The sequence below is a fragment of the Hyaena hyaena genome, unplaced genomic scaffold (genome assembly GCF_003009895.1).
Source record: "Hyaena hyaena isolate Hyena2069 unplaced genomic scaffold, ASM300989v1 scaffold_36, whole genome shotgun sequence".
Classification (NCBI taxonomy): domain Eukaryota; kingdom Metazoa; phylum Chordata; class Mammalia; order Carnivora; family Hyaenidae; genus Hyaena; species Hyaena hyaena.
In genome coordinates this window covers 4,928,455-4,953,378 of record NW_024080668.1, presented here as the reverse complement: position 1 = coordinate 4,953,378, position 24,924 = coordinate 4,928,455, and the positions used below count along the sequence as shown (strand labels likewise).

General features: G+C 53.1%; 1 protein-coding gene across 1 annotated transcript in view; it reads left to right on the top strand.

Moving 5' to 3' along the window:
- TMPRSS5 (transmembrane serine protease 5) overlaps positions 1-24,924 on the top strand; it is a 57,046-nt gene that overhangs the window by 5,686 nt on the left and 26,436 nt on the right. Inside the window, exons 7-13 of the mRNA XM_039229124.1 lie at positions 261-304; positions 925-1,087; positions 2,496-2,665; positions 4,428-4,526; positions 5,016-5,158; positions 5,418-5,570; positions 14,302-14,423. Coding sequence (XP_039085055.1) covers positions 261-304; positions 925-1,087; positions 2,496-2,665; positions 4,428-4,526; positions 5,016-5,158; positions 5,418-5,570; positions 14,302-14,423 — 894 coding nt within the window. The remainder of the gene's footprint in view (positions 1-260; positions 305-924; positions 1,088-2,495; positions 2,666-4,427; positions 4,527-5,015; positions 5,159-5,417; positions 5,571-14,301; positions 14,424-24,924) is intronic.

Here is a 24,924-nt window from a genome sequence, read left to right as displayed (position 1 = left end):
GGGCACAGATGGACTTTCTTGTCTGTAACTTGGGGCCCTGCCTAGGACAGCCCTGAAGGACCACAGCCACGCTGGTACCCCAGGGTGGGTGGTGGCGGGGCAACGGGACAGGGCAGCAGTGCTGTCCTGGGGGCCTGTGAATGAGGAGGCGCCTGGGGGTGGGAAACAGAAGGGGCTGCTCCAGAGTCCTCCTTTGTCCCCACCTGATGAGTGCCCCTGGCTTCCACACTCAGCTGCTTGCTGCCACCTCTGTTTTGCAGGGACAGCTGTGCTTCTGGCCAGATCGTTTCGCTCAGATGCTCTGGTGAGCATGCGTCGGGTCCATGGAGGCGGCTGTGGGAGGAGGCGGTCTCCCCGCTGTCCTGAGTGTGGCGAGCCGCACAGAGAGGCTCAGCTGGCTCCGGGGTGGGCTTCCTTGCCCGCCTGCCCCTCTGCCTGCCAGTCACCTCCCTGCAGACACGGTTCTGTCCCAATAGAGCCCTGTCTATGCCTCTGTCGTGTCCCCCACCAGCCACCGACCTGGGCAGATGATCTCCTTGCTTCACTTCCTGGCACTACCCGTCCTGACTTCTGAGGCCCCTTCCCGCCGTCCTCTGGAGAGCCCGCAGGGGGATCACCCTGGGCCCTTAACCAGTTAACAGCCTCAGGAGACGAGGGAAGGGGGGTAAACCAGGGGCTGCGTGGGAGACAGGCTGCGGAGCCCCCTCCTTGTGACCCCCAATCATCCGTGTGTGTCTTCGCCTCTCCTGGCGCCTGCATCCATCCACACGGCAACATTCAGACCCCTCCTGCGGGACAGCCTTCCCATCTCCCCCAGCTCAGGGTCAGGAGTAACAAATGAGAGCTGTCCACACTGGGCCGCACTGCCCGAGAGTTAGGACCAGCCTGACACCCGCCTCTCTTCCCGTGCTTTCCTGTTTGCAGAGTGCGGGATGAGGCCCCTGGCATCCCGGATAGTCGGTGGGCAGGCCGGGGCTCCCGGGCGCTGGCCCTGGAAGGCCAGTGTGGCCCTGGGCTCCCGGCACACGTGCGGGGGCTCTGTGCTGGTCCCACGCTGGGTGATGACGGCCGCGCACTGCACACACAGGCAAGTCTCGGGGGCCTCTGGGGAGGAGACGGCCTCACTTGCCTTTCCTGTGTGGCCGTTGGTACGTCCTGTATAAAATGTCCATGTCGAGGGCACCTGGGTGGCTCAGGTCATGACTCACGGCTCATGGGTTTGAGCCCCGCGTTGGGCTCTGTGCTGACAGCTGAGAGCCTGGAGCCTGCTTCCGCTTCTGTGTCTCCCTCACTCTCTGCCCCTCCTCATTCTCACTCTGTCTCTCTGTCTGTCTCTCTCACACATCTAATGGTCCTCCTCCCCATGTGTGTCCTGAGAGGAATGGATTGCGAAATGGCCCTCCTCACCCTCGTTCCGTGCCAGGAACAACTTTGCATGAGTAGTGGCAACAAGACAAAGACTGGTTCTCTGAACTTGCTCAGTTTTGAAGTTTTCAGAATGCTTTCCTGTTCACAGTGCTCTGTGCTGCCTAATATTTATCACAGTGTCATTAAATTACCTCCGTGTAATTATTTGCTTAATGTCTTTCCTCCCCTTTAGACTGGAAGTTTCCCGGGAACAGCGACTCTCAGTCTTGTTTACCCTGGGGTCCCTTTCTTTTTTTAAAAAATATTTTTTTTATGTTTTTTAAAAAATTTATTTCTGAGAGAGAGAGAGAGACTGCTCGAGCAGGGGAGGGTCAGAGAGAGAAGGAGACACAGAATCTGAAACAGGCTCCAGGCTCTGACCTTTCAGTACAGAGCCTGATGCAGGTCTTGAACTCATGAACCGTGAGCTGAAGTTGGACGCTTAACTGACTGAGCCACACAGGCACCCCCCTGGGGTCCCTTTCTTGATTTGTCCATGGCCACATCCCCATGGCCTACAGATACCATAAGTGCTTAATAAATGCTGGTTAGAGCAAGGAAGGAAGGAATGACAAATGACAAGCGAATGAGCTCTTTGGACCTCTTCTTTTGGCAGCGGCCAGGGCAAACAGTGTACTCCTCACTTCACAGTGAGGAAACTGAGGCTGGGAGAGGTGAGGTGACTTCCCCATGGTCACAGGTAGTGAGTGGAGGGACAGGACTCCTAGAAGTTTTTCTGACTCAGAGTTAGGATGTCACGAATCCCCTTTGATATTTGTTATGAAATGCGGAGGGGGCTCATTCAGGACAGAGGGGCTGGGGGTTTGCAGATGACCCCCGGTGTCTCATGTCTCTGGCAGTACTGGAGCATTTATTAAGCACCTACTGTGTGCCCAGTATCTTGGCAGCTGCTGCAAGGATACAAAGAGGCATGGCCCCTGGGTCCTGGCAGCTCCCAGCCTGACGATGGGGGCTGGCACTAACAGTTTCTCTGGCCAGCTCCCTCCATCCAGCAGCTCCCGTAGGTCAGCCCCCCACCCCGTCCCCCGTCCCCCCTCCCCTGGGCTCAGCATGGCCCCTGTGTGCAGTTTCAGGCTGTCCAGCTGGCGGGTGCACGCAGGGCTGGTCAGCCACAGTGCCCTGGGGCTGCACCGGGGGGCTGTAGTGGAGCGGATCATCCCTCACCCGCTCTACAGCACCCAGAATCACGACTACGACATTGCCCTCCTGCAGCTCCAGACACCTCTCAACTTCTCGGGTGAGGCACAGAGAGGGAGGGGGCGGGGTTACCAGCAGGCTGCGGGGGGTGGGGTGGACAGGGACCAGCAGGTTGGGGGGGGGGCAGCGTGGTGGGAGCCGGGCGGCCCTGGGAGGCCTGAGAGGTGAGCTCCCTCTGCGTTCCGCACCCCCCTGCCCCCCGCCAGTGCTGTTCCCTCCGCAGCGCTGGGACCTCAGCTTCACCCCTGCTTTGGGGGACAAAGGTTCTGGCCCTGGTCGTAGCTGGAGCACGAGCGGGACTTGCCTCCAAGTCCGCAGCGGAGCTTCCTGGCTGCTCCGACCACCAACAGGCCACCCCAGCCCCGTCCCCAGGCAGGCCCCGGGGTCCCAGCCACAATGTGACATGCTGCACAGTTTTCCGGACATCTGTCCTTCAGCCCTCATAACAGCCCTGACAGGTAGCCGAGGCAGGTGTGTACACACAAGCACGGCCACGTTTAGTGAGGAGAGTGACACCCCGCAAGGTCCATGGCAAACGGTTCGCAGCCTGATGTCCGGGCTTTCGCCCGGCTGCTTCTCCACAGCACCTGTCCTAGGAGAGCACGCCCGCCCCACTCCACCCCCCAGCATGTGCGTGCACGCGCGTGCTCACCAACACACACGCGTGCACACTCACTCATGCAGGTACCCAGGCACACGCTCTCTTTCTCACACACGCTTGTGCACACACGCACACACTCACATACACTCCTCCTTCCCACCACCACCTTGGGTTTCCCAAATCCCAGCTGTTGCTATGTGCCCTTGGCCTATGTGACTCTGAACTTGCTCAGCAGTTCACATTTCTATACTGACTTAAGTACATTTATTTTTCTTAATGATTATTTTTGGGAGAGAGAGAGAGAGAGAGACAGAGCATGTCGGGGGAGAGCAGAGAGAGAGCAAGACACAGAATCTGAAACAGGCTCCAGGCTCTGAGCTGTCAGCACAGAGCCCGACGTGGGGCTCCAAGTCACAAACAGTGAGATCATGACCTGAGCACAAGTTGGACGCTAAACTGACTGAGCCACCCAGGTGCCCCTAAATTGACTTGAGTACACTTAAAAGGGGGAACTTCAAGCCTCTGCCTAACTGGAGAGCCCACATTACCTATAGCAAATAGGTAAGAACCATAAAAACAGAGTGAAAGCAAGACAGTGCACAAGTCCTGGCTAGGTGCTCTCTGCAGAATTCTGCGCCTGGGCCTGCTCTCTGTGTTTCGGCGGGGAGTGGACGGGCCACATGGAACCTTCCTCCTTGATGCAGTTCGAGGGACTGAAGGAAACCCTCCCTCCCCTCACACATGGTGTTGGTTTAACGGCACGTGTATGTGCCTCCTGAGAACGAGTGTGGCCCCCCCCGTAGGACCTGGCACACACTTTGGAAGCAATGCCCCAAGAGGGATCCAACACCCCAAGGGAAATCCAAAAGGAGCACGGATGCCCAGAAAGGAATTCCCCGTTCTCCCTCAGTCCCCGGGTCGGGGGTGTGCAGTGTGTGCACTGCCCAACTCAGAAGGCAGCATGCACACTGCAGTGTATACCCTGTCCTCTGTGTGAACGGTGACCTCCCTGCAATGGGGTACAGTGCACGACCTGTACAACCTCTTAGGAGACCTGGTTGGTGGGGGCCGGGAACCAGGAGTGTTGGAGAAGGGGGCGAGGGGGAGCTACCGGCCCTGGTGCTTCCCCAGGCTGAGGGTGAGATGGTGGGGGAGGGAAGCAGAGCCTGAGTGGAGCCCAGAGCCGCCTGCCTCTCTACAGACACAGTGGGTGCTGTGTGCCTGCCAGCCGAGAAGCAACATTTCCCAAGGGGCTCGCAGTGCTGGGTGTCCGGCTGGGGCCACACCGACCCCAGCCACAGTGAGTCACCCCCCCGGGGCCCTGGGTACAAAAGGTGTGGAGGAGGGGGGAGCATCCTACCCCAAGGTGACACACCTCTACCTCCCATGCCCACCTACCCCTCTGGGCCAAATGGCAGTGCCGACCCCCTTTTTCTCGACGTCACTGTCGGCCCCAGTCTCCCCTGCCTGGGTCTTCCTGGGAGAACACCCCCTGAGTTTCCCCTGAAGCCAGGCCTTTTACACCCCTGCCCTTTCATCCCAGGAGAGCTATGGCTTCAGCATTTGGGGGGAGGGGGTGTAGGTGAGTTCCGGTCCTCTTCACTCTTAAGTGTGACAGACCCTTGCCTCCTTCCCAGGATCTGCAGCTCCCACCTTGAGCTCCCCTCTTTGGGTCTCATGTCTCTGGGGCCTCTAACCACCTCCCCTCTAGCTGCTGTGTCTTCCTGGCCTTGCTTGGTGCCGCGCAGCCTGGCTCTGCCTGCCCCCATCTCGTGTCTGCCTCCCACAGCCCACATCTCAGACACGCTGCAGGACACGGTGGTGCCCTTGCTCAGTGCACAGCTCTGCAACAGCTCCTGCATGTACGGCGGCGCCCTCACCCCCCGCGTGCTGTGCGCTGGCCATGTGGACGGGAGGGCTGACGCGTGCCAGGTGCGGCAGCGAGTGGGCCGTGCCGAGGCCGGGGACCAGGGGAGCCTGCTGTGGCCTGGCCCCTGGTTCCAGCAGCCTCCCGAGGAGGATGGGTGTCTAGGCGAGTCAAGGAGTGTGGCTAAGGATTTATGGAGGGATGAGGCGAGGGGAGAGGGGCCCTGGTGTGGAGGGTCTGCTCCCGGGGAGTTCTGGTGCCCCCCCCCTCGCCAGGAAGGACTAACTACCCATTTCTCTGTGTCTCTACGTCTGGCTCTCTCAGGGTGACAGCGGGGGCCCACTGGTATGCCTGGACGGCGATACACGGCGCTTGGTGGGGGTGGTCAGCTGGGGCCGCGGCTGTGCAGAGCCCAATCACCCCGGGGTCTATGCCAAGGTTTCCGAGTTCCTGGACTGGATCCATGACACTGCGAGGGTGAGTGTGGGGGCAGGGGTGGGCGGGCCGGTTTGCAGAGGACCCAACCCTTGGGTGACCCACCGCTCTTAGGCCTGGGCGCTGCTTGGGGCTGGGGAATAGTCCCTGGAGGGGAGGAGGAAGTGATGTTACAGCACCGAACGCATTGGATTGCTATCAAATTAAGTATTAGCTAGGCAAGAGTGGGCCTGAGTTTGTAGCCCAGATCTGCCGTTCACTGGGCGAGCTTCGGCCCGTTCCTAACCTTGGCAAGCCCCGTTTCCTGGCCGTAGCTCACGGCTGCCCCGAATGCCCCTGCGGCGGTGTAGTGAGGTAAGACCCCCGGGAGCCAGCCGGGCGCCCTAGACCTGTGGTGAGTGGCCCTCGTGTCGTTCGTGGGCGTATTTCCGACCGTCATTCGTTCCTGCTTTCTCAGGCAGGGGTGAGTGCCTGCGCTCCCTGCACTTTGGAGAGAGCTGGGCCTCTCCCAGTCTGGGTTCAGCAAAGGATTAGTTCTTGTGTGACATCGTGCAGGCCACTTGGCCTCACCGTTCAGTGGGAGGGCCCAGGAGGAGAATGTGCACGAAGACAGGTCCTTTGTATAAAGTGCAGATGCAGCGCGTGGTGGCGAGAAGCCTCCTTCTCCAGGGTTGGGCATGGGGCAGGCAGCAGGTGATACATTTTGGAGTTTGCAGGGGATGCACCCACCGGGGCTCTCATTCAAGCCTGGCAGAAAACCCAGAGAAGCTGATAGTTTTAGCTGCATTTGATAGAAGTGGAAATGAAGGTTCTAAACGGTGGTTTCCTCAGATGGAAATTTCTTGGCCGGACGGTGGTGGGGCCGTGCTGTGGGTCCAGCCCGGGCGCCGTCTCCAGCCCTGCTGCCCTCCACCTCACCGCACGCAGCCTCACGCTTCCTGGGTCTCTGGCAGGTCCACTAGATGAGAAGAAGCTGCAGACCCCGCTGCAGAAGGCACGGACCTCCTTGCGCACAACACAGACATCACCCAGGGGCCAGCCTCCGGGTCCAGGCCCCTCCCCTCGGGCCCTGGTTTTGAGTCCCTCTTTCTCACCAGAGAGCCTCAGTAACAGGACAGCGAATGGGGCAGGGCTGGGCTGGGAAGGTGAGGGGAGGGGCGGGTGAGGAAGATGCTGCTGGCAGCAGCTGGGCACCCCCTGCCCTCTCCCCTTCCGTGCACGAATCTTTTGGGAGGATGCTCGGGGATGCCCTGGGACCGCTTTCTCCATGTCCCTCAGGCAGCAGAAGTGCCTCCCTAGAGCAGCCTGTGGCCCGAGGCTTCTGGGCAGATGCAGTCACGGTCACGGCCACGGCTGGGCCCATGGAGTCAGGATCCTCCCCACTCTGCCTGTTTTTGTGGGGCTCTGGCTGGCTCTGCAGGGCAGGGGCCGGGATGTGTAAGAATGCTCTGGTTGGCCTTGCGATAGGACTTTGCTTTTACGACAATTCTTTGAACTAGCCCAAGGATGGCTGTCATTGAAGTGAAGTGATGGATGGTCTCGGTCCCCTCATTTTCTCTTCCTTTCTGTGTCTCTCTGTCTCATACACACACACTCTCTGTGTCTCAGATCTCTGTCTTTGTCTATCTCTCTCACACACACCCCCTCTGTCTCTGCCTCTCTTCCTCCCTCTCTCTCTCTCTCTCATACACACACACACACACACACACACACACACACACACACACACACACACACACAGGCTAAGGGATAGAATTACAATTAAATTTTCCTCCCATACATGTTGCTTAAAGCTCCGGATCTGACTCCTGCTCCTCTCCCTAGAATCTGGGCATTCACTTACTCAGTTCTTTACATTTCTTGAATCTATGCATCTTAGTCTGCAGCAAAGAGCCCCCGCTGTCCAGATGGGCTGATGCCACAGCTCTGAGAGCCTCGAAGTGAGTGCTGTCTCTGGCTCTGGCTTCCCGAAGAGACCTCTGTCTCCTTAGCTCCTGTTTCTGCGCTGGGCCTTCTGTCTTGGGGAGATTTCTTTCTGAGTTTATGCCCAGTTAGCATTTTCCTGGTCAAGCTTCCCCCTACTCTCTCCTCTGTAGCAATTAAAATGCGCTTGGCATCTTGTTTCTAAAAACTGCAATGAATTTTTTATGGTGCTTACCCAAGGAAATGCAATTAGTGCTTAGCAATAACAACTTTTTCGTGAGTTTATCAGCGTTTTGGGGGAGGGATAGTACAAATGAATATTCATTCCTGGAGGGTCTGCTCCCTTTTGGTGAAGTGCACTAAAAAATAAGGACCTCTGTTTACTGCGGCTCCATGTCCTGGGTGGGGGGTTGCTGGGAGTCGGCTCTCACATTGCGGAAGTGGCGGGGGAGAGACTGGCGGGTGGCAGAGAGCCTCACCCCGGCTCCTAGACCTCCAGCTTCTTCCCCGAGCTCGAGCATTTACCACTGGAATCTGGGGAGTCCCCATCCCGAGAAGCTGGTTCAGGGCAGCTGATCCCCCTGGGCAGGAAATCGTTACCAGCAATTCCATCCACTGTAATCTTTTTCCTCATGTCACCTGTAAGCGTTTGCATATTTAAAGGGAGGTTTTTCTTTATCATTGTCATTATAGCCGGTTAATAATCAGTAACATAGGGCCATTACAGTTTATCAACACAGCTCACGCATCCATCACTGAGATCTCACACTACTGATGCGGTGAAGATATTATTATTGTGCCCACTTTACAGGCAAGCAAATTAGTTCAGAAAGATGTGGCGTCTCCCCAAGACCAGCCACTAGTAAGCGCCAGCGAACCCTGGATCTTTCTTTCTTTCTTTTTTTTTTTTTTTGAACTCTGGGTCTTTCTACTCCACGCTCGCATCATGGTTCAGCATGGGGATGAACGAGATGGTCCAGCAATGCACAGCAGTGTGGACTTGGAAGGTGCTTTATCACCCAGTGGAGTCACCTGCCTGCACGGATGCATCGCCATCCCTTTTTATCGGGGAGGCGGCCAAAACCTGGCAAGTTAAGTGGCTGCTGCCAGAGACCCTCCTTAGGCAATATTCTTACAGATTTCCAGTTCTCCGTGAGGTTCGCGGCCTGACTTAAACGTTACAAATGAGGATCTTCCACAGGAGGACGGTAAAGAGAACCCTAATTAGAGAAGTTGCTAATAGCGATTCCCTGTTTAGCTACAAGGGCTCCCAAGGTCTTTTGGCAGCTACCAGTCAGATCTGCAGACTCAGAGGCCCCTGCCTGCCCTTCCTTTGTTAGCACCCGCCAATCCAGCTCTTAGGAAAGTGAGGAGAAGGGATGCCTGGGCTCTGTTCCCCTGGGCCAGCTGCTGGAGTGCAGGGGTGGGGATGAGAGCAAGGAAGGGTGGGAAAATTCAGGTCCAGAAGGATTTTAATGAGGACCAGCTGGAGGCCCAGCTGTGTTAAGCTCTGTAGGGACTTCAGAGGTAGAGAAGCCAACTGCCTTATTGGAGCAAGGAGACTTATTTGCAATAAATTATTAGCGGCCCGCCAGGCGCAAAGCTGCGTGGTGAGGCAAGCATTGCGAAGGGAGCTCCAGGGGCCTACCATGGAATAAGTCAGGGCATTTCCATGCAGGAAATGAGTCTGCCCGTTTAAGGATTCAGCATCCCACCTGCCTGGGCAGAGCCTGTGAGCTCCGCCGAGACTTCGTAAGCAGCTGCTCCTGGCTGCCCATGCCCAGGGTGGAACTGTTCTTCTCCTCTGTGCTTTTGGGGTCTGGAAGGTACAGTGGGGTGCAGGCTCTCGCTACGTTTTGGGACTTCTGTGGGGCCCTGCTTTTCCTAGAAGGGCTGCTGTGAACGAGGGGGCAGGCCTGCCAATCCGCAGGAACATTTCTCAAGCTCTTGCCTGCATTTTATTTTTGGAAGTGCTGGGCTCACCCACAACGGGACAGAACTGGAAATGCTATAAATGCTAAGAAGCCAGCACAGCAGCTGTCAGGGGACGGCTTTCCCCAGCCTCTCTATTGGCTTCCGTGCTCTGCCCTCTCCTGGCCAGCGCGTAGGGCCCTCCGGGCTGGTGAAGAGAGAACCCAGCTACACTATTCAGCCTCTCTCAGCATATCTGGTCTGGACTCCCCCCCTCCCCCGGCACCTCTCTACTCTTGGGGTATGTCTCACCCATGCGGCTCTGCTTCCTGATGACTGATTGGAGCCCGGGGTTGTTCATGGCTGTTTCAACTCTTGAATACCACCGCCTCCAGAAGAGTTCCTCGCAGCAGGCGGGAAGTAGCTCCCTACTCCTGAGGGTGAGGCTGGTCCTTACATATTCCATTACCTGGACAGGGAGATGCGGGGCAGGCAAGCACCCTCTGCAGGATCCTGTGCCCTGGAGGCTCCAGGCCGGAGCAGTCCAGGGGAAGCTACTGGAGGGTTTCTCCCTGGGGTTGGTGCCGGAGCAGAGCAAGCTGGGGACTCAGACTGTGAAGAGGAGTCCTGGCCCCGGAAGGCGCTGGTCTGGCACTCATGTGCCTCTCTCAGAGCAGAGTGTGGGCTGCAGCGTGGGCTGCAGGAAGGCAGGGGGTCCGCAGGCCTGGGCTTCTGTCCTGAGCCCCGTCCCTCCCCAGGAATCTCTGGCTGAGGCATCTGAGGGTGCAGAGTCCCAATCTGGGTCTCCAACCACTTGGGGCTTTGCTTTCCTGGGCTAGTGACTCTGCCTCCCTCAACCTGGGGCTCCCACCTGTCACACAGGGAGTCTGGGCCAGGTGGTCTCCATGGCACCTGCCTCGGCAGCTTTAATGCAAACCCCCGTTACCTCCGGAGGCATGTGCACCGCAGCCTGTGGTTGGGACACCATGGGGAGCTGCCTGTCCCTGGGACGGAGCTAAAGGGCCGAGACTATTCTGGCTCCTCTGGCCCATAGTGGGACAGCACTCATGGCTGCTCTCCCTCGAGGCTTGCCCTCTGGGTCCTGGGGGGAGGAGGAGACAGCACCAGGCAGTTTTAAAAGCCATCTTTCCCCATGTCCGTCTGTCCAGCACTTGTACAGGGGTGAAGGGTTCCAGGACGGGTTGGGCCCTGTCACCAGGCACTGTTTCAGGTGCTCCTCAGCTCCTTCCCGACTCCCTAGGCTCCGTGTATGGCCTCATGGGCTCCGGACTCCTGAAGATGCTGAGGGAATTTCCTCCTTACCTCGAAGACCCACAGACGCTTTCCTTTCGCCCATTTTCTTGTGACAGCTCCTAAGCTGGCCGCAGGACCCCTCCGCTCCCCAGCCTCTCCCTGCACATGGGGAACGAGCAGTGAGGGAAGGTTTTGGCTACCAGAACCATTAACAGGCAGCTGTGGTCCAAGCTGCCGTCATCCCTGGCCATGTTACCAGCCTCCCAGAGGGAGAAGCCTTTCCCTTCAGTCAGGATGACCTACGTCCCCAGTTTGCCTAGGACTGTCCTGGTTTTAACACTGAAACCACTGGACAGTGGGCCACACCGTCTGTCACCTCCCTTCTGTATACAAGGCATTTCTGTAAAATCTAGTGCCCCTCAGCCTCCTCCAGTCCATTTGGGCTTAGAAGAAACCTTCCCTGGTGACCCAGAGTTGGAGGAAGAGAAGGTTCCCGGGAATTCTCGAAGCCCGGATGCCTTTGTCAAGGCTGCAATGTTAGCAGACAGCGCCTTGGCCCTGAGGCCCTTGGAGCAGGGCTCCCGCTGACCTGCTGTCCCTCCCTTCCTACGGTGGGCCCTCACGTGGCAGCCAGGGCAGCCGCACCTCGCGTTGCCTAGTGTTTTGAGCAAACAGCCTGACCCTCCCAGGCCAGGACCCTTCCTGCAATTTGGGGGAGGCTAGGAAGGTGAGGTAGATGAGGCAGACGGAGCGTGTTCCCGGAAGCCATGACTACCAATTCCCGCTTTGCCCAGGGCTCCCTAGAGCCTGGTGGAGGGCTTGGCATGAGGCGCTCACCGAGCCACCCCCCCCCCCCCCCCCCGGGAGGAGGAGAAGACAGGGCTGTCGCCCTCCTCGGAGACGGGAGGGTCTCTTCTCCACCCTCTGCCATCCGGAGGGGATCAGAGAAGAGCAGAGAAGAGACTGCCAGACTGCTGGAGCCCACAGGGATTTTGTGGGGCTTATTTTGCCGCGGCACCGTCTGCAGAGGTGAGGGCATGAATAAAAGAGCGAGAGGAGATTTACTGTTCCCACGCTTGGCGGTGGCCCTGTGTTTGCACAACCCATCTGGGCGATCCGGGAGGGGCTGGACTCAGGGAGAAAGCCAGACTCCAGACAGTGTTTTCGCAGGGACCCTGGGGCTGGGCTGAAGGTGAGGCTGTGAGGGGGCTACTTCCCCTAGTCTGTCACACCAGGGCCCAGAGTGTCTCTCCCCTCTCCTGCCCTGTCCCTTGCATGAACCAGTAGCAAAAAGCTTGGGTCCAAGAACCTCTTAAACCCAGGAGCACATGGTGGGCCTGGCAGGGGGCTCTGCCAGTGAGGACCCCCAAAGAAAGGGCCCCAGGCTGGGCTCATTTGTCATTCAAGGCCCTAGTAATGGGCACAATCAAGAAATGATATTAGTCATGGCCTAGGCTAGCCTGGGGCTGGGACCTGTTTGCATGTGTGTGTCTGGGTGTATCTGTGTGTGTGTGTGTGTGCATCTGTGTGTCTGTGTGTGTGTATCTGTGTGTGTGTGTCTCTGTGTGTGTTTGTGTATGTGTGTGTATGAGTGTATACTGGTGTATGTGTTCTATGAAACTCAAAGGGAGGGAAGAGGAGGCATGAAGGGAGTCTGGGATAAGGCTCTACAGAATTTCTCCCCTAACCTGGAAGTTAAACTCCGGCCAGTTTCCATGTACAGGGCCCCCACCATCTTTGGCTTCCACTACCCACTACCCACTACACACAGACACACACACACAGACACACACACACAGACACACACACACACACACCACCTCAACACTTTACCCTGGCAACATGATCATAAATGACTAGGAAGAATCACAATGATCACATATAAGAAACATGGACCTCTAGTACTAGCTTGTCTGTACGTGTGTGTGTGTGTGTGTGTGTGTGGCCATGTCCCCATGGGAGCCTCTGAATCCTAAGTCAACCTCTCAAGACTGCTTCCCCCAGGTCCACTTGAACATTTGTGGAGTTGGGGCAGAAGTGTGGATGGAAGGTCATAGACCACATGTCTAAAGAGTTAAAAGAGGGCTGCTTAGGTGGCTCAGTCGGTTAAGCTTCTGACTTCGGCTCAGGTCATGATCTCACGGCTCATGGGTTTTCGAGCCCCGCGTCAGGCTCTGTGCTGAGAGCTCAGAGCCTGGAGCCTGTTTCAGATTCTGTGTCTCCCTCTCTCTCTGACCCTCCCCTGCTCATGCTGTGTTTCTCTCTCTCTCACAAATAAAAATAAAACATTAAAAAATTAAAACATTAAAGAGTTAAAAGAAACATCAAACTAGCCGATCGTTAAATTGAAAATGTCTTGCCGTGATGAACATAGCTCCTTAGAGATGTGGAAGACCGGGGTCAAATTTAGAATTCTAGAATCCTTGGACTCTTTCCTGGAGCACAGTGGGATGGGAAGAACCGGCGTGTGGCCACCTTTACTCCCCACCTCCCGATCCTCACCCTCCTGCACAGGGCCTGGTGGGCAGCCAAGAGGGCATTCCTTCACCGAGGGCTGTGCCCACCAGTGGGGTCTGCCCTCAGGGAAAGAGGCCCATGCAGCCTCAGGGCCACTTGAATTCCAGAGTCTAGAAGTGGGCAGATGGGCTCTGAGTGGGCACGTGACCTCAGCCCTGTGAGCTTCTCCCTTGAGGGAGGCTGTGGTCAAAAAGGGCCAGGACAGCAGGGTCAGGCCTTGGGTGAAGCAAGCGAGGCACGACTCTCAGGATCTCACGGGTGGGCTGGCTCCCGCCTTGTCCTGATCCTGGCCCTGGTCCTATTGCAAAGGGTCTTATAAAGTAAGCAGCCCAGAACAGGGCTTCTCTTTCTGGTGTCTGTGGAGGCCGACATTTACTGCAGCCCACCACATGAGACAGAGCAGAGATGACAGAAGTAGACCCCCACCCACTCATAAAGCGCCCCTGGCTACATCTCAGGGCCCTCCACTTCGCATCAGCCCCCCCTATGGCAGTCCCCGGACTCATGCTCAGTGGAAAAATAGAGTGACTCATGATTCTCACTCACTGGCCCCTCAGAAATTAACTGAGATAGGGGCGCCTGGGTGGCTTAGTCGGTTAAGCGTCCGACTTTCGCTTAGGTCATGATCTCGCGGTTCGTGGGTTCGAGCCCCGCGTCGGGCTCTGTGCTGACTGCCAGCTCAGAGCCTGGAGCCTGTTTCAGTCTGTGACTCCCTCTCTCTCTGACCCTCCCCTGCTCACGCTGTCTCTCTCTCTCTCCTAGAAGTAAATAAAAAATATTAAAAAAAAAAAAAAAAAAGAAATTAACTGAGATAAACACAGGGACAAAACTCTAGTGTACAAGTGGACTGTGTTCCAGAACTCTCTCATAGAACAGAATTCATTAACACAAAGGCGAGTCAAAGCTAATTAGAAAAATGGATGCGTAGGGCCCGGGGGGGCGGGGGGGTGGTCAGTAGGAGAGGAGCCAGGATTCAGTCTGTATGCATTTTGGACAAATCTGGATTGAACTTGTTATGGACAAAATTATGTCTTTGCCAAATGCATGTGTTGAAGCCCCAACCCCCAATGTGACTGTATATGGAGATGGGGCCTTTGGGAGGTAATTAGGGTTAAATGGTGTCCTTCTAAGAAAACGAAGAGACATCAGTGCTCTCTTTCCTCACAAGCACAGAAAAGAGGCCATATTGGAGGAGGACACAGAAGGTGGTCATCAGCAAGGCAGGAAGGAAATTCTGCGAGAACCTGACCATGATATCACCTTGATCTTGGACTTCCAGGCTTCAGAACTGTGAGAAATACATTTCTGTTCTTTAAGCCATTCGGTCTGTAGTATTCTGTTCGGGCAGCCTGAGGCAATTAATATAAAATGAAGTCACTATGTTGGGGCACCTGGGTGTCTTAGTCAGTTAAGCCTCTGCCTCTTGATTTCGGCTCAGGTCATGATCTCATTGTTTGTGAGACTGAGCCCTGAGATGGGCTCTGCGCCAGCAATACAGATGCTGCTTGGGATTCTCTCTCTGCCTCCCTCTCTGCCCTTCCGGTCCTTGCACACATGTGCGTGTGCTCTTTCTCTCTCTCTCAAAATAAATAAACGTTAAAAAATAAAAGAAAATCACTGTAGAAGGTGCTCATAAAACAAGAGCACATCCAGGATGTTGCAGCCTGATGCTGGAACCTGTGGCTCGGGTCTCCATCACATCATGTTTGGGAGGCATTTAGGGGAGGCCAGGTCATGGGGAGAGAAGTGTGCTGGTCCCAGGACCCCCTGGGAGTCTGGGGCTCTGATCTGGCCTTCATCGCTCGTGATGGAGCCCAGCTGTCTCTGGACTTTGCAAAGTTCCTATTTTCTCCTCTGTGTAATGGGACTAATAACATATGTTCTACATAACTCACAGAGTAGATGGGAAGGCCAAGTCAAATTAACTCACAAGAAGGCTTTGGAGATTGCGTAGAGCTAGGCAAATGTAACGGGTTATTGCTTCTAATCTGTATTGGCACATCGGCCGCTTGTCATGTTTATCAAGTCAAACCCCGTTTATTGAATGTCACCTTTGTATCATACCCCATCTTAAGTTGAATCACCCAGAACTGAATAGAACAGCACTGTCTTCAAGGGGATCATGGTCTAGTTGCAGACAAACACTAAAACCCGGCTATATTTCTTATTTGCTGAAAGAGCACAAATATGAAATATTTTGAAAGAGTTTGCTACAATTACTGTACAACCATTTACAGATAGATGCTTGTTGCCAAGAAAGAACTGTTGTGGTAAATGTAGGAATTTCCAGCCATCAGCATGTAAGGTTTTAGGAAAACCAATGGAGGCAAATGATGTTTCGATTGTAACCTCAGAAATGTGGTTTCCATACCAACGTATTTGTGCAGAACAAAAAGCCCAAAACAAAATGCTGCCTCTGATTCACAGTAAGGCAAGCCTTAGCTACATCATGTTTTTAGTAGAAAAGACTAAGCCCCCAGCCCCCACAGCACCCTGCCAAATTGTCTGTGCTCCCGTACATGTACACACAAGCACACAATGGGAGCTCAGCTGGGACCCTTAGAGGGATCAGATCAGGCTCTCCGTGGAATCCTGGGTTCTAACCCTGGCCTGTCACTTCACGTGTCTGGGTCTCCGTTTCCTCATCTGTATAGTAGGAGTGATTCTGCCTCATTACTTTTTTGTCATGGAACTGAAATTACATCAAAGGTATTATTATGTTGAAAGAGCGAGTAACAGAGCAGTCACATAGGTAGTCCCGAACACAGCTTAATCCGGAAGGTCTTCCCCGTTCCTAGGAGGTGAGCAGTGTGGCAGGAGAAGCCGTGTTCAGTTTTGTGAGGGCGATCACTGTGGAGGATCCAGTCCTCCCCGATCTGCCCTGCTAACCATCCCTTCCTCCCTCCCTCTCTACCCCCTCCTGTCTCCCCCTCCCCCTCCCCCCCATCCTCCTGTCCTTCATTGTTATCGAATGCCTGTTGTGTACCAGAATGTGGAGATAAGTATCTCACTCTTCCAGCAGGAACTCATAATCATGTGGGGAACTTAGAGATGTGCACCAATCATTTCAATAAGGGCCAGGTGCAAGGTGCTTCGTTCAGGGGCGTGAATAAGGCATGAGGCTGGGTGAGGAGACTGCTTGATCCGGGCCTTGACTGATCAATGTCAAGCACTGAGCTGCAGCAGGGGCGCAGAATGGCCAGGAGGGGAAGAGAGAATAAGGCCATTTGGGACCAAGGGAACAGCATGAAACACCTGGCATTTCCTGGGAAATAGCAAATAGCTCTATGACTGTGGACCTAGACCAGGGTCTGACACCAGTGAATTCGTAGCAGCCAAGCCAAGAAGTCCTTCTGTGTCTAATGAGAAGTGTGGAGGGAGCCTCTGAGACCGTTAAAGCAGGAGAGAGTCACAATCACGTATAATGAGAGTACATGTGTATAACGGAGAGATTACTCTGGAAGAGACATGCAGGTGGGCTTTGAGGGGAGCATCGGCATACCATTATAGCCATTAGTGTAGGGTCTCCTTTTAAAGATAAAAATCTTTATTTGGAGCCTTTAAATATTTGAGACAAAGCAGTGTCTTACTAGCATGCGTTTATTTTACAATTCCAAATTGGCGATACCTACTTAGGATAAAATCAGTCAATGTGAACAGTGATATCATTTTCATGAGCATCAGCAGCTGAAGTTAGGAACTATGCATCAGATTATGGAGTTATATTCATTTCACTACCCAGCCTATTCCCAGATTTTGGTTTTAGCTGCACAGCACCAAGGAATCCTGGCTTAACACAGTGACGTCGTTGCTAATAGCAATGGGTTTTGCACAGCTTGACTTTTAGTCTCAGGACATGCTTTAATTAAAAGAGAAAAACTTCATTCAGAGCCGTGTATAAAAATGAGTTAAGCCTGTATCCTAAGTTAATGGGCTGGTAGTCTCCAAGTCCCAAAATTGGGCACATCACACACTTCAGTTATGGCTTAGGTGGCTGAAATACATTTTAAATGAAATGTAAATCAGATGCTTGAGACCCCCACCCCCCAAGCCACATGTGGAAGGTGAAGACCTACGAGTGAAGGGCATTATGTGGCTTGTTTGTGTTGGTCATCCACTGGTGACAACAGGTGGTCCTGCCATGGCCGAAGTTGGACAGTCTGGGTTATGCTAATACACACTCTTTCAGTTGGATGTTGATGGGGACCTCTCTCAAAACTGGCAGGAGCAGTGCGGTGGGGTAGCTACGCTGGGTTCATCTTTTCTATAGACAGCATGTGGCACTTCTGTAATCTTGGTGCCTGTGTGACCTATGATTTGTGGGCGTTGGGAGAACCCAAGCGGAATGTCAGGATATTGAGAGACCTCACATCCATTTGGAAACTTCTACCTGTGTGTACTTACTTAGGGAACTCACAAAATGCAAAAGCCCCCCCTCCCCAAGAGGAAACTGATTAACGACTGCTTTTACTGAACACCTGCTATGTGCTGGGCACTGGTTTATGCGGTTTATATATACTGACACTCTTAACATTTGCAGCAGTCCAGTAAGATGCTTGCTCTCATTATCTCCACTTTATTTTTTTTTTTAATTTTTTTTTATTTATTTCTAGGAGAGAGAGAGACAGCGTGAGCAGGGGAGGGTCAGAGAGAGAGGGAGACACAGACTCTGGAATAGGCTTCATGCTCTGAGCTGGCAGTCAGCACAGAGCCCGACGCGGGGCACGAACCCACGAACCACGAGATCATGACCTAAGCGAAAGTCGGACGCTTAACCGACTAAGCCACCCAGGCGTCCCTCATTATCTTCATTTTAAAGACAAGGAACTTGAGGCACAAAGAGGTTAAGCGTCTTGCCCAAGATCACACAGCTAGGAAGTGACAGAGCTGGGGTTTGAATCCATAGTTTGCAGCCTGCATACCTAACCACTATGCCGGTCTTGCGCCTCCTCAAGGTGAGAATTTACATTAGACCCCTGAGGTCACATGTCTTTTCAACGGAATGAACATTGCATTTGTCCCTTAATCTTCCCCAAGAATATCCTGAGTGCCAGTTGAGCACATGGGTTCTTCTGATGACCTCGAGGATGGACTTTCAGTAGAAATTGTGCAATGGGCAGTAGGGAAGGGAAAGGGACTTCACACACGTGTAAACTTTTTGGAGATGTATTCTCTGGAGGTGGGCTTGGGCCGTCCATGGTCTGGATTCATGATGCTATCAGGAAGCATCAGGTCTCATGAAGTCAGGAAACAATCCGAACGGTCTGTGGGCCAGGCAGCCTCTGTTTATCTGTTTAACTGCAGGATTCAAGACGCCAAGAAGGTGGGACAGACCCAGTACAGAGGTGGGAGGCTGAGGCTTTGGATGACCTGTGGTCTCGGCTCCCAGGTCTGCCTCAGATCCACCCTTTTCTGGCCTTAGTCTTTCCAAGTGGAGAGAAGCACCTGGCTAAGCCGGCACTAAAGGCAGGAGGTAGGAAAGCTTAAGAGGAGACCATAATGAGAGTGGGTTGGCAAAGCAGCTACACGGATAGGAAACAGCAGGCTGGGTTCAGCCATTGCAAAACCAGTCTACTAAGAGAAGGACCCAAGAGGCCAGGCTGGATTTTTCTTGAGAACAAAGGCTGAGCTGAGCAGACTGAATAAATGAAGGCACGTCCATCAGGGCTGCACAGATGGGCGCAGCAGCACCCTCTAAAGTCAGGTCATGGCCAGGGTGGCCGCTGACCCGTTTGCCGGATCTTGAAGTTGGAAAGAGTTTATTTCAGGATCAACAAAAGGAATCTCCCGTTGGGAGAGCCTGTTATCTGTGGTGTGAGCACCAGGGAATGGAAATAACATCAAGGAAGGATTTGATGAGTTCCTGGAGTGTGCAGACAGGAAGCACTGCTGAGGGGTGCAGGGAGGTTCAGGGAAGCTGCTTGACCTTGTGGGGTGGCCGCTGGGAAGTTCGGCGGCCTCCCTGGGCTCCTGGTGACACCGTGCAGCCACGTGGACACAAGCCATGATTGCCACCTGACCTTCGAGGGCCTCTGCTCAGGTTCCCGGGGGCTGTCCCTACCCCCAGGTTAGTCCGAGCGCCGTGCTCAGAGATCTCACAGCCCTGCCTGTAGCCCTCAAACCTCAAGGTGTCAACTCCCAGGGATCACGCCGAGCTCAGGTCTCTCCGTGAACAGAGAGCTGGTTCCGACCCAACCACGGCCCTGAGAATGATCGTGTGGTCTCTTTCCTCGTGGCCAAACCACTGCTCCTGGCTGAAAAGCGCAGGGAGGGAACCGGGGCCTGTGGGATGCCGCCTTCATGCGGAGCACTGAGCCAGGCACGCAAGCACCTTGGTTCACCGAATCTGTACAAAGACGCTTCGAGGAGGAAGTCTGTCGTTCTTTGTGTAAATGAGGAAATTGAGGCTCTGCGATGTTAAGTAACATGCACAGGTTCACACAGCTGGAGAAGGATGGGGACAGGGTTCAACCACACAGTTTTTCGGGTCCCAAAAATCTGTGGTCTTTTTTTTTTTTTTAATTTTTTTTTTAAGGTTTTTTTTTATTTATTTCTAGAGAGAGAGAGTGAGCAGGGGAGGGTCAGAGAGAGAGGGAGTCACAGACTGAAACAGGCTCCAGGCTCTGAGCTGGCAGTCAGCACAGAGCCCGACGCGGGGCTCGAACCCACGAACCGTGAGATCATGACCTAAGCGAAAGTCGGACGCTTAATCAACTAAGCCACCCAGGCGCCCCCAAAAATCTGTGGTCTTATCACTAGCCTTGTCTCCCGATTGAAAGACAAGAAACTCACCTCTTTCAATGAAGCCCAGGAGCGGCTGTCAAGGCTTTGCCCAGCAGGGCTCAGCCAAAATGTTCCCGAGGGGCTTGGAGGCTCTCAGGTTTTGCCCTTGGGCAAGTTACTTGACTTTGCAGCTTCCGACTCCTATACAATGGAAGTGATATGCTCCCCTTCCCCTTGGAGGGCTGAGAGATAAGATAAAAGCAAGTGCGCAGAAGCCCTCTGTCATGGCCAAGGACACGTTTGGTGATGGAACTCACGCACTGGAGTGTCCAGTGAGTTCACTCTCCTCTTCCCCATTATGTACCACTGGGGATCCGTGGCACAATGTTGAGCTCCAAACATTCTGGGCTTGAACGGATGAAGATCTCACTGCTCCACCAAGAAGGAAGTCATTTATAACTCCTCCTGGGGTCTGGTCACTGTGGGGCAGAATGGAAGGGGGGAATCCATCTAAGAGGCAAAACCTTCTTTTGTGCTGGCACCGGAAAGAAGTAAGTCATGTTTTGGTTCGAGGCCTGGGCAGCCAGCCAAGCGCCAGGGGGGTGAAGGAAGGTGCTCAGACTGGAGGGGAGGGCAGGCCCGGAGTCGGGTACCCAGACACTTCAGGTCTGAGGGGGAGAAGGAGGGCAGTGCTGGCAAACACGGAGGGCACTCCCGGGAAGGCCCGTGGGGCCCGGCTCCCCGGCTGTCCCTTTTCTGTCCTGGCGGGACCTGGCCGACATTGCCCCTTTCATCAAACGCTTCCTGCTCTGAAGAGCCCTCATGAATCCTAAGGACTCCCCTTTCCTGCCACCTGTCTCTCAGGCCTGTTCCTCACTGCCTGTCTGGCAGAGGACATCATCCGATCAGGCCCCCCGCGCCCACCGTAGGTACCTCCAGAAACAGAACTGCTTCTCCTATGCTGCTCCTTTGTCTCTTCCACGAGCATCCACTGAACGTCTGCCATGTGTCAGGCACGCGGAGCAGGCTACACAAATTCGTGCTTGTAGTGATCGTACCCTTTTATTTTCTGATGCTTTGATGCCTGGGTCCTCCCCGACTCTGGAGGGACTGGCCCTCCCAGGGATCACCAATTCTTAAGGAGAGTAAAGGACTCCCCTGCAAGGGCACCTTCCATATGCAGACCAACCGATCCAGAGCCCAGAGCCCAGACCCCCAGCCACCTGCTTTATTGAGCCCCAGCTTCTCAGCCCTTTCCTCTTTTCTGGCTCTCGTTTTTCATCTTTTCAAACATTCCAGGCTGTTTCATGACTTGGCTCTGCCATTGCTCCTGCTGAGTTCTGTGCTTGGAGTATCCTTCCCTTCTCTCCGTCTGCCTGTATGTTTGCTTCTTTGGGTTAGAAGGAACAGGTAGGTACTCGCTTGAATTACTTCATTTTATAGGAACTTTGTTTTAGAGCTCCCAAGAGAGACTGTCCAGATCTCAGAAGAGCAAGAGCAAGTGGGCGGTTCTGATTTCAAGGTGGCTGGAGGGACATCGGCTGCCGAGATCTGTGTGCATTTCCTCGAATGTTTGGCCACTAAGTGACTCAGCAACTCTGGGTGTCTGCTCTTGCGTCTGCTCTCTACCAACTGACATGTGCTTCCTCAGCCCTGCTTTTCTCATCCACTTTATAGCTTCTGCCTGTTCTTCCTCATCCTATTTAGTTTCTGTTCCCTTATAACTTGGGCCTGAGCTGTGGCTCAAATTCTACCTCACTGACAATCTTTCAGATAGGGCTGCTAGGAGGTGTTCAGGGTCCTTGCGCATATAAACAATATAAAGCACTTATAAAAATGGCGGAAGAGGGTCTTCCAAACATCTTCTTCATTAAATCAATGAGAACACTGGCAAAAATAGTCAAAATCAACTTTCCTAGAATGCTGGAATTTGGCCAAGATATACAACAATTTGAGGGTCATTTACTCAAGAAATGACCAAATGTCAGCAAGAACATCATGTTTTTGTAGTATTTCAGCTTGCCCTATTCCCCTCCCCCTCCCCCCTGTTCCACAGCAACCTTGGAAACCAGCAGCCTCGCAACTGTGGTTTATGTGAAAACTAGCAGCTTAGTAGCTGCTGAAGAGGAAAGAATGTGCTTGGACTCTCCAAAAAACCCCATACTCAGAGAAGAGTTATAACTTGAGTCATATGGAACCTCCCTGGAAGAGAGCCATTCTCAAGGCTTGTCTTTATTTGACCCAACTCAGAGCTCAGACATGTAGGACACCATCAAGTTACCAACATGTGAATAATGGGAGCCCCAGAAGGAAAGGAGTTAGAGAAAAGGACAGAGAGAAAATCTGAAGGAATAATGGCTAAAAACTTAACAAATGTGATTTAAAACACTAATCTATACATACAAAAGCTTGACAAACTCCAAGAAAGACAAAGTCAAAGAGATTTACTCTGAGACACATGATAGTCAAAATATCAAAAGCCAAAGACAGAGAATCTTGAAAGCAGCAAAAGAGAAGTAACTCATCATTCACAAAGGATCCTCCATGAGGTTAACAGCTGACCTCTCATGAGAACCCATGGGGGCCAGGAGGAAGTGGGGTTACATGTTCAAAGTCAGCCAAGAAGTATCCTTTTTAAAAAAATGAACATGAATTTAAGACATTCCCAATTAAGTCTTCTTTTGACTTCTTTGGAGACTTTAGAATATGATTTCTTTTAATGTTGACTCCACCCCAGAATCTATACATTGCCACCTGCAGGGAGGGTAGATGAAGACACACAGGTGGAGGAAGACAGGAAGTCCCCTGTTTTAGATGGTTGAAGAATAGCCTGGAAGAATATGATGTCATCACACCTATCAGAATCAAGAAAAGACATTGATCACAAGGGCCTGTTGCCATTGTGGAACCATTATCTCTAAAGGCCTTGGAGGAGGTGGCCCAGCCACCCCCAGAGGATGGTCTGACACGTGGCATGGAGCCCACAGAAAGCAGAGGTGCTGATGGTGGGGGAACATGGGTGTGTCCGCTGTCCTTGGGTGTGTAGACTGAAGGGAGCACCGTGGAAGAACACGTGATACATGAGCCCAAAGATTGATAGTGAACCTTTGGTGGCCCAAAGTCCTGAATTCATCTTGTGTCTGACATGAGTGAGTGTCACCAAAAGAAATATGACAATACCATCCTGGTCACCTGACCTTGTGTAACCCCATGAAAGAAATACTTTGCATTGGCCAGGAGAAGCAATCCTCCTACCAAGGTGCCCACCCAGAACCAGGGCCCACCTATGAGGGCCTGTGACGACCACATTGCTGTGAGCCCCAGGGCTCTCAGAGAATCCCCCATATGAGGTAGAGGGTCTGTGAGCTCCCCAAAGGAAAGAAACAGAGAACAGGGAGTTTGTAGGTCCTAGTCCAGGCTTGGGGGCCCTGTCTAGATGCTGCTGCTAGTCTCCTTCACCACAGGTCTTAGGCAGCAGAGAAAAAGTACTGGCCCCCTGAGGTGTGAGCCCTATCCAGGACCAGGACCCAACTGTCTCTGATCTAAGGGTGCTACCTTCTCAAGTTCACTTTTCCCTACCAGCCACCTGGTGGGTTAAGTGTTTCTTGGTTTGGAAAATTCCGAGAGGGAATCTGGTTCCCTAGCTGATCATTTTTGCTCTAGGCCGTTAGTACTCAGGGTATTGTCCGAGGACCCCGGGGGGTCTGAGACTCCTTCAGGGGATCTGTGTGGTTAAAACTCTTTTCATGATAACACTAAGATTTCATTTGCCCCTTTCTTAGTGTTGACACTTCATGAACAATGGTGGGTAGAACTGCTGGCACCTTGCACAGGTCAAGGCAATGCCACCAGATTTTTCTAGTAGTTTTTCACCATATTTTTCACCACCACATGCTCACATTAAAAAAATCCAGTTTCACTAAAGAGTATATTTGATGAAGCCATAGAGTACTAATTTTATTAAATCTTGACTTTTGAGACCAGGCGTGTATGTCTTTTTTAAGTCTGTGTGGAGCTCCCCACAGGCCTTCTGCTGCATACTGAAATGCAGTGGGTATCTTTAGGAAAAGCACTTGTATTACCAAGTTGCAAGCTGAGCTAGCCACTTTTTTTTTTTTCCTAGAATGCCATTTTACTTGTGAGATATATCGATAGAAAAACTATGTTATTCAGATTTGATATTTCACAGACATTTAAAAATGAACAGAGGGAGTCTGCCAGTTTAAGGAAAACGACTGATGGGTTGACAAGGATGACATTTGAAGTTTCAAGTGAACAGTAGGGTTTTGGAAAGCTTGTACCCACCAGGAGCTGGATAGCTTCCCAATTTTTCAAGACTTTCTGATGTTGGTGGTGATATTAATGAATGTGAACAGAGAGAGGGGAAGATTCAGGCTTGCTAGGTATGAGGTGCTTTCATTGCAGAAAGCAGCCTCAGGGAAGGGGCTGGAAGTCAGACTCTGAGAGCCCCAATAGGTAGGACTCTGGGGTAGGCATTGCCTGAATTGACACTGGTGGTCTGTATCCTTTGTGGGACCATGTGGCCCACTTCCTCATGTGGACTGAGAGTTTCTCTAGAAGTTTACTTGTATCATCGAACACCTCCAGAGCCCCTGTGGCAAAGGATTGGGAGAGGGTGGCAGTTGAGGCTGGGGTCAGCTCCCTCCCCTTAAGCTTACTACACTTGTCTTGAAGGCTCCAAGCATCCTGGGAAGTGACCTCTGAGACCCAAAGGGGAGAAGGGCGTTTGGATGGGGTCACTTTCCCTGCCCATAACAATGCTAAAAATAAATGGCTTAGAATCTCAAACTCTGCTTGGAGGTGAGATATCCCAAGTCTTCTGTAGCATGTCAGATACTGTGTTTTCCAGAAATCCCAACTGAATCCTGAGTATTGCTGCCCAAACACTTTGAGCCAAAATACAAGGGAAGACAAACAAGCCTGAAGCCCTTGCAGAGTGGCTGAAACCAATAGAGCAAGAGAGAGAGAGAGAGAGCTGGAAAAACATTAAAGCAAAGCCAGTTTTCTTCCAGAGACTCCAGTCTAGCTGCAAATGCAGGAATCAGAT